We start from the raw sequence: 9592 nt of genomic DNA, 5'->3' as shown, positions 1-9592 counted from the left end.
GTGCCCAAGATCCTGAGAGGAGAATGGAGGAGAAGGGATTGCAGCGTGACCATCCCCCCTGGGGGGTGATTTCTCGCTTTCTGTCTCTAGGTCTCTCTCTGTCTGTCTGGCGAGCGCACGTGCCCTATGGCAAAAACCTCTCCAAAAAAAAAAGTAAATGAATGAATAAATAAAATTAAATTAAATAATTCTTAAAAAAACACCCTATGTTTCTTTCTCTTTCTTATAAAATTAAAAAAAAAAAAAAAAAAAAACAAATCGCCAAAAGGGAGCACATTTCCCAGCACCAAGAAAATGACCCATGGATGGTGGCTCCCCCAGCTGTTGTCTCCCCCAGGAGGGCCGACTAGAATCTGCAGGTCAAAGACGGAATAAACCTACTGTTGCAGGTGATCTCGGAGCCGGAGCACGTGTACGAGTAGGTCTTGGTGTACGGGTTGTCCAGGAGGAATTTACAACTGCTCAGCTTCTTGGCCTGGTCATAGCAGTGGTCATGTGTCTGACAGCACCTGGAATGCACAGCAGTGGCTGAGACAGGAGCAAAGACAGGCAGGCAGGGCAACCTTCGACAGCTCTCTCCAGAACAGGGAACGATGACTTAACAGAGATGCTCTGGGAGAAAATGTAAACCCTGGGACCAGCAGATGGCTAGTGGTTATGTCACTGGGTTCCCACACAGTCAACCGTGGTTCGAGTCCCGCACCCAGCAGCTTAAAACTCACTTCAGGCACATGTGCTTGCATGCCCCAAAATCTCAAGAGGAGAATGGAGGAGAAGGGATTGTGCATGTCCATCCCCCTGGGGGTGGGGTGATTTCTCACTTTCTGTCTCCATCTCTCCAGCAATCACACGTGCCCTATAGCAAAAATGTCTTTAAAAAACCCCCCAAAACTGTAAGTCCTTTTATCAGATGTGTATTGAAAGCAATTTTCTTTTTTTAGGTTTTTACCATAGAATGTGTGTGCTTGCCTGAGGGAGACAGAGAGAGGAAAAGTGAGAATTCTACCCCCGGGGGGATGGCCATACCACAGTCCCTTCTCATCCATTCTCCTCTTGGGATTTCTGAACATGTGCACATAGTGCCCGGGGTGATTTTCAAGTCGTCAGGGTCTGGGACTTGATGGCCATGGGAAAGCCCAGCATCTCAACCAGCGCACTGCCTACTGGGTCCTTGAGAGCTATTTTTAATATGGTTGCAGAAACACAGCGTTGTATATACAGAAGACATTTTAAAACCAGGACTAGGGCTGACAGGTGATGTGGTTGGCTGGGTGCTGGACACCCACATGGCCGACCAGGGTTCGAGTCCTGGACCTGGTGACTTGCTTCCTCACTTTCCATCTCTATCTCTCACTCTGGTAAAAATTCAAAGTAAATAAATAAAGTTAAATAAAATAATGTTTAAAAACCACACACAACTAGATGACGCTTGGCTTGTTGCTGGGACAGTGTGTGTTTTCACATCCTACCACTAGAGGGCAGCCCCGCCCACTATTTTATGTCCAGCGACATTCCGCTTTCCACCCCTACTAAGGGAACGTGGTTTACAGGGTCCTCCCGGAACGTGTTTCTTTAAATGACAAGAGGCGAAAATAGGTTATCTTAGCAAATGTGCAAGTTCTCTCTCTGTGCTTCTGTCCTGCCCTCACCCAGGAAAACACCGAGGTCCCTCCATATGCATCACTTACGTGTCCAGTTCATCCACCGGCGTGCCCGAGCCTCCCAGGCCGCAGTAGCAGCCGTAGTTGTTGTAGTCTCTCAAGGGGTCGCTGCCAGGGATCGTGCACTTGATCATGCTGCGGAACTGCCACAGTGCCCGCGGACTGACACTGCTCTCGGCAGTGGCCACTGCAAGAAGACACAGAGCTGACATCAGTTCTGCTTAGGTCTGCAGCACCCCAGGGCCCCTGCCCACCTGTGTGCCCAGACCCCGCGCTTCCTCCCAGCCCCTGCCTGCGGCCTCCTCAGAAGAGCATTGGACTCAGGAGTCTGGTAAACTGAGTAGGAATTTGTATTTGTTTGTGACTGGGGGCACACACACACCCAGTATGATTTTCTTTCTTCCTTTCTTCTTCTTCTTCTTTTTTTTTTTAATAATTATTTTATTAACTTTATTTATTTAATTTATTTATTTTAATTCAACAGAGGGTGAGATGGAAAGTGAGAAAGCAAGCTGCCAGGTCCAGGACTCAAACCGTGGTTGGCCACGTGGGAGTCCAGTGGCCTTAACCACCACATCACCTGCTGGCCCCTCTCAGTATGATTTTCAAGCCATTAGGATGGGGACTCAAACTTTTTTTTTAAGCATTATTTTATTCAACTTTATCCATTTATTTATTTATTTAGACCAGAGAGGGTCAGAGTGTGAGAGAGAGAGAGAAAATGAGAAAGCAAGCTGCCGTGTCCAGGACTTGAACCATAATCAGCCATGTGGGAGTCCAGTGCCCTCAACCACCATGTCACCTGCTGTCCCCAGGGACTCAAACCTTTAAGTCGGATATGTGGGACCCAGTCACTTTACCTTCCATGCCACTTGCTGGCATGGGATTTGTTTTTTTAATGAATATATATATATATATGCCATGCAGGAGGGTTTCTGGGTTCAAGTCTTGAGGTCTTACTGAGTATATTCTTTTTTAAAATGCCACCTCCTCTCAGAAGCCTTTCCTTTTCTTCATGTTCTTTGTTTTGCAGTATTTTTAAAATTAATTTTATTATTATATAATTTATACATATAAACTATATCATTATTAATTATATATATAATTACACACACACAGTTGTCGGGAAATATATGTGTTTTGCATAGGAAAACACATCATGACTTTCCTGACAACCTAATATATGACTTTAAAAGTGAATTTTAAAAATTTTATGCACATACCTCAGCCAGCTTTGTGGTGGTTAAGATGGCTGGATCCCACATGGCCCACTATGCGGTTCTACTCCCAGACCTGGCAGCTTGAGAGACACGCAGGAAGCATGTTTGTGCGTGCCCCAAATCCCAAGGAGAAATGGAGAAGGGATTGCAGCCTGCATCTCCCATGGGGGTGATATCTCACTTCCCCTCTCCCTCCGGCTCTCTCTGGCAAGCACATGCGCCCTCTGGCAAATTACAAGGAAGTAAATGGACTACCTCTGATGAGAAGTACGGAACACCGGCCATCGCAGTGGCCCCTGAGGAAGAGAATCAGCCTGCTGGGGGCTGGGAAGGTGAGCAGAGGAGAGAGCAGAGAAAACTCAGGACTCACTGGAGAGGCAGGAAGAAAACCAGGAGAGAAGGATGAGTGAAAAGCGCACCCCGCTCAGGGGGCCCAGCTACCCAGCGGCTCAGGAAGTTGCCCACGGGGAGAAGCACAGTAGGCCCGTTTTGTGGCTAGGTCGGGGTGCGACAGCTCTCTGTGCTCCTCACTCTACTGAACCCTGGGCGTCACCTCGGAGCCCCCACATCTGGTCCAGCTGCGCATCCATGTGTCCGGAATCTGCTTCTTCTCTTCCCTCTGCCTCTGCCACCATCCCTGCCACGTAGGATGGTTTCTGGGTTCAAGTCTTGGGGCCTCACTGAGTATATTCCTTTTTTTTTTTTTTTTGGAGAGGTTTCTGCTATAGGGCACGTGCGCTCGCCAGACAGACAGAGAGAGACAGAGAGACAGAAAGCGAGAAATCACCCCCAGGGGGGATGGTCACGCCGCAATCCCTTCTCCTCCATTCTCTTCTCGGGATCTTGGGCACGCATGCACACGCGCCCGGCATGAGTTTTAAGCCACCGGGTCCGGGACACGAACCGCAGTGGACTACGTGGGAGTCCAGCGACATAGCCATTATGCTAACTGCTGGTCCTGAGTATATTCTTTTTAAAAATTCCACCTCCTCCCAGAAGGCCTTCCTTTCCTTCATGCTCTTTGCTTCACAGTACTTTTTTTAAAATTAATTTTGTTTATTATTATTATTTAATTTGCTATCGGGCACATGTTCTTACTAGAGAGAGAGAAGGAATGTGAGAAAGCAAGCTGGCAGGTCTCGGACTTGAACCGTGGTCGACCATGTGGGGGGTCCAGTGCCTTAACCATCATGCCACTTGCCAGCCCCACTTCACGGGACCCTAACAATCTGCACTCACCAATCCTTCCTATCACAGGACCATGAACTCAAAAGCAGGCCTCAGGGCATTCATTCCTCAGTATCTGGCATTGTGCCTGTCACATTGTAGACATTCAGTAAATATATGATGAGTTTGGGGCCAATAGGTCCAGGATTCGAACCATGGTTGGCCATGTGAGAGTGTCCAGCTCTCTCTCTTTAGAGAGATTTTGCTATAGGGCACATGGGCTTGCCAGAGAGACAGAGAGCGAGGAATCACACCCCAGGAGTGATCGCCACACCGCAATCCCTTCTCCTCCTGGGATCTTGGGCACATCCACAAACGCACCTGGAGTGAGTTTGAAGCCACCAGGTCCAGGACTTGAACCATGGTTGACTACGTGGGAGTCCAGTGATATAACCATTTGCCATTTGCTGGGCCCAGCCTTCCTCTTCTCAATCTGCTGGGCACGCTGAGGCCCCTGGCCGTGCTTCAGTCCCAGAGCCAGATCAGCTAGTGGCATGGAGGTTAAGGCGGCTGGATCCCACATGGCCAGCTACATGTTCAAGTACCAGACTTGGCGGCTGAAAAACACTCCAGGTGTGTGTGCATGCATGCTCAAAAATCTCGTCAGACAGTGGAGGAGAAAGGATTGTGGTGTGGCCATTCCCCCTGAGGGTGTGTTCTCACTTTCTCTCTCACTCTGCATGTCTCTGGAAAGCAAGTGCATGTACCCTGTAGTAAAAAATATAGAATATAAAAAAGGGGCCGGCAGGTGGAGTGGTGGTTAAGTCACTGGACTCCCATAAGGCTGACTGAGGTTCGAGCCTCAGACCTAGCGGCTTGCTTTTTTACTCCTCCCACGCCCCTCCATCTCTCTCTGGTGAGCTTGAGTCTCCTACAACAATTTAAAGAAACAAAAATAAATAATTATTTAACATAAATACATAAACCCCAGAGCCAGGAAGGGGTGGCAGCTGGCTGCTGTCCCCCGTAGGCGGCCCCCACGGCAGCAGCTGACAGAGGCTGAGTCAGGGCAGAGATCTCAGACAGGGCGACCTGCCTATGCTGGCCCATCTCCAGCTCCCCTGTTATTCCCCTCTCTTTTCTCTTCTCTCTCTTTCTGATCCAGCCGGCTCTATTTTGCAGAGGCTAGACTTCTACAAAGCCATAGCTCATGTGCCCCGCACAGTCCTTGAGGGGAGCGTAGCATTCATCTCTGCGTGCCCCCTCTCACCCAGGGCCTGATAGCTTGGAGGTCTCCATCCATTTGAATGAATCAATGCACAATGGATGAATGAGGTGGGATTAGGATTCCAATGTGTCTGACTCCACTAATTCATTCAATACACGGTGCCTACAGAACCAGTCCTATTCAGGGAGCCCATGCTTCGGTGTGGGTGGGAGAGAAAAAATAAGTGAAATAAGACAAAAAAATCACAGGCTGGGCTGGCAGGTGGCATGGTAGTTAAGGTGCTGGACTCCCACATGGATGAATGCAGTTCAAGTCTCGGACATGGCAACTTGCTTTCTCAGTTTCTCTCTCTCTCTCGTCAAATGAAAATCTAACAATAAAATTGTGACCAGCAGAAGGCATAGCAGTTATGTCACTGGACTCCCACATGGTCAACTGTAATTTCGAGTCCCAGACACGGTGGGTAAAACATCATGCCAGGTGCATGTGTGTGCATGCCAAGGTCCTAGAAGGACAATGGAGGAGAAGGGATTGCAGTATGGCCATCCCCCCTGGGGGGTAATGTCTTACTTTGCCTCTCACTGTCTCTGTGTCTCTCTCTGGTGAGCACATGTGCCCTAAGGCAAAAACCTCTAAAAATAAATAAATAAAAATAACAATAAAATTAACTTTATTTGTTTTAATTTGACCAGAGAGGGACAGAGTGAGAAGAGAGAGAGAGAAAGTGAGAAATCAAGCCAGCCCCAAAAAACATAATTCTTAAAAATAAATAAATAAATAAGTCAGGCTGGCAGTTGGCACGGTGGTTAAGGGTACTGGACTCCCACGTGGTTGACTGCGGTTTGAGTCCCAGACCTGGTGGCTTGCTTTCTCACTTTTCCTTTCTCTCAAAATAAATAATAATAATAAAGTTGAATAAAAATAATTCTTACAAAAAATACTGGGGCTGGCAGGTAGCACGGTGGTCAAGATGCTGAACTCCCACATGGCCAAATGCAGTTCAAGTCCCAGACCAGGTGGCTTGCTTTCTCTCCTTTTCTCTCTCTGTCTCTTTCTGGTCAGATTAAAATAGTAATAATAAATTAAATTGAATAAATAATTTCTTCAAAAATGCTATTAAAAACTATAGGCTGGGGCTAGCAGGCAGTATGGTAGTTAAGGCACCGGACTCCCACACGGCAGACCACGATTTGAGTCCCAGACTTGCCTTCTCATTTTCTCTCTCTCTCACAGTCTGGTGAGCACACATGCCCTCTAGCAAATTAAAATAATAATAATAAGGGCGTGGTGGTTAAAGCGCTGGACATTCCCTTTTTTTAATTAAAAAAATATTATTTTTGAGAGGTTTTTGCTATAGGGCACATGTGCTCGCCAGAAAGACAGAGAGAGACAGAGAGACAGAAAGTGAGAAATCACCCCCAGGGGGGATGGCCACACCACAATCCCTTCTCCTCCATTCTCCTCTCGGGATCTTGGGCACGCACGCACACACACCTGGCATGAGTTTAAGTGACTGGGTCCAGGACTCGAACCGCGGTCGACTTCACGGGAGTCCAGCAACATAGCCATTATGCTAACTGTTGGTCCCTGCTGGACATTCCCACACGACTAACCACAGTTCGAGTCCTGGACCTGGTGGTTTGCTTTCTCACTTGCCTTCTCTCTGTGTGTCTGACTTTCTCTGATCAAATTAAAATAAATCAATGAATAAATAAAATTAAATTTTTAAAATACGAATAATAATAAATAAAATTTAATAAATAATGCTTTTAAAAAAGAAAATCACAGGCTAGGGGTCAGCAGGTAGTGTGGTGGCTAAGGCACTGGTCTCCCACACGACTGACCACGGTTCAAGCCCCAGACCCATGGGCTCGAAAATCACGCTGGGCATGTGTGTGCATGCCCAAGATCCTGAGAGGAGAATGGAGGAGAAGGGATTGCGGTGTGGCCTTCTCCCTGCGGGGTGATTTCTCACTTTCCCTCTGTCTTACTGTCTCTAACAAGTGGTCGTACCCTATAGCAAAACAAACAAACAAAAACCACGCAGACTAAGGCAGTTTTTAGCAGACGTTGTACCAAGGCAATATGGTACAGAGAAAGAAGGGGCGTTCTTAGATTGGTGGGCAGGGCATTTCTTTCTATTTATTTATTTTTGCTATAGAGTGTATGCGCTTGCCAGAGAGAGGCAGAAAGTGAGAAATCACCTCCCCAGGGAGGATGGCCATATCTGGGGGACAGACACATGCACCCAGCATGCTTCTCAAGCCACCAGGTCTGGGACTTGAACTATGCAGTTGGGATAGTGGGATCCAGCTGCCTTAACCTCCACGCCACCAGGTGACCCTCTTTCTTTCTTTCTCCCTTTCTTTCTCCCTATCTCCCTTCCTCCTTTTTTTTTTTTTTTTTTGGTAAGTGCCACTGGAATGAGACAGAAAAGAGAAGAAGAGAGGGGAAACAAGAAAGCCCCCATGGAGCACGGGCCCGCTGCCTCAGTCCCTTCGCCTCAGTCCCTTCGCCTCCATCTCGTCCGTCCTCTTTACCGGCTTTCGGACAGGCATACACACGCATAGGAATGTTTTCCAAGCTGCCGTGTCCAGGATTTGGATTGCATGGTCAGTCATGTGGAAGCCAATTGCTTTAACCACCGGGCCATGGGCTGGCCCACACTGGACTTTCTTTCTTTCTTTCTTTTTCTGGAGAGGTTTTTGCTATGGGGCGTGTGCACTCACCAGAAAGACAGAGAGAGACAGAGAGACAGGAAGTGAGAAATCACCCCCCCCCCCCCCGGGGGTGGCCCCACCACACACCTCTCTTCTCCTCTGGGGATCTCGGGCACACACGCACATGCGCCTGGCGTGAGTTCTAATCCACTGGGTCCGGGACTCAAACCGTGGTTGACTACAAGGGAGTCCAGCGACATAGCCATTACGCTAACTGCTGGTCCCCCACACTAGGCTTTCTGAGGGATGTTACCTGAGGTCAGACCTGGAGGGATCTCAGGTGAGACCCAGGTCTGGCCAGGCCTGCCTGCTGTGACCTGAGGCCTCCTGGCCTCCATTTCAGAGGAGGAGAGCTCAGCGTGCAGGGAGGGAAGGGGTGGGACCCGGAAGGCGCCCGTACCTGTGAGCAGAGCGGCCAGCACAAGGAGTTTCATCTTGTAGTCAAGGAGGTGAGTGAGAGAAAGGACTGTGGTGGCCAGCAGCCTCCCTCCTTATAGGCAGTCGCCCCACGCCTCCAAGATAAGACCGTAGTGTTTGTTTTGCCCTCAGCTGACCTCTTAGACGGCCTTGAGTCTGTAGCTGAAGTAATCCTGACCAATCTTCCAGCAAGGGATTGTGGGTAGCAGTCATAGGCAGTGGTATCCGGCGCCTTTTGAGTAACGGGATGATTTCTGAAGCCTGCAGATCTTGGAATCTGTTTTTTTTTTTTTTTTAAGAATTATTTTATTGGGGCCAGCAGGTGGCATGGTGGTTAAGGCGTTGGACACTCCCACGTGGCTGACTGCGGTTCAAGTCCTAGACCTGGTGGCTTGCTTTCTCACTTTCTCTCTCTCTAACTCTCTCTCTGGTCAAATGAAAAAGAAATAAATGAATGAATAAAGAAAATTAAAATAAATAAGTAAATAAATAAAGTTAAATAAAATAATTCTTTTTTTAAGAATTATTTGTTTAATATTATTTATCATTATTTTGATTTTTTAGAAGATAATTTTTTGCTATAGGACATGCGTGCTCACCTGAGAGACAGAGACAGAGAGACAGAAAGTGAGAAATCCCCCCCCACCAGGAGGGATGGCCATGTCGCAGTCCCTTCTCTTTTCTCCTCCTGAGATCTTGGACATGCATGCACAGGCACCCGGTGTGACTTTTAAGTCACCAGGTCTGGGACTCAAACCATGGTTGGCTACGTGGGAATCCAGCGATTTAACCATTATTCAATCTACTGGTTCCTATTTTATTTTTTAAAATTTGCTACAGGGCACATATGCTCACCAGAGAGAGACAGAGACAGAGAAAGAGAGAGAGAGAGGGAAAGTGAGAAAGTAAGCCACCAGGTCCAGGACTCAGACTGTGCTCGGCCACAAAGGAATCCAGTGCCTCAACCACCATGCAACCTGCTGTCCCTGGATCTTGGAATCTTGACTCTCAAACTCACTCTTGTGTGCTCAGTCCAGCTTCATGGAGGGTAAGGCGTGAGGGTGAGAAAGCCATCAACCATGTTGGGCAACTGGGACAGGGGACGGGAAGGAGATGATTGCTGCTTGCTTGTCTTTTCGGAAGCCTGAGTCTGTGCTGCGGATCTCATTGCATCATGGG

The 9592-nt window shown here is 48.1% G+C and overlaps 1 protein-coding gene across 1 annotated transcript in view; it reads right to left on the bottom strand.

The window, feature by feature from the left end:
* PLA2G1B (phospholipase A2 group IB) overlaps positions 1 to 8504 on the bottom strand; it is a 12329-nt gene extending 3825 nt beyond the window's left edge. The window contains exons 1-3 of the mRNA XM_006151536.3: positions 8397 to 8504; positions 1689 to 1848; positions 382 to 509 (exon numbers count right to left, since the gene is read on the bottom strand). Of these exons, the coding sequence (XP_006151598.1) occupies positions 382 to 509; positions 1689 to 1848; positions 8397 to 8430 (322 nt within the window). The 5' untranslated portion in view covers positions 8431 to 8504. The remainder of the gene's footprint in view (positions 1 to 381; positions 510 to 1688; positions 1849 to 8396) is intronic.
* Between the last annotated feature and the right edge of the window lie 1088 nt (positions 8505 to 9592).

This window comes from Tupaia chinensis, unplaced genomic scaffold, assembly GCF_000334495.1.
Source record: "Tupaia chinensis unplaced genomic scaffold, TupChi_1.0 Scaffold000320_1, whole genome shotgun sequence".
Taxonomy (NCBI): Eukaryota; Metazoa; Chordata; class Mammalia; order Scandentia; family Tupaiidae; genus Tupaia; species Tupaia belangeri.
Note: the sequence above shows the minus strand (reverse complement) of the source record. Positions and strands in the feature narration are given on the sequence as shown.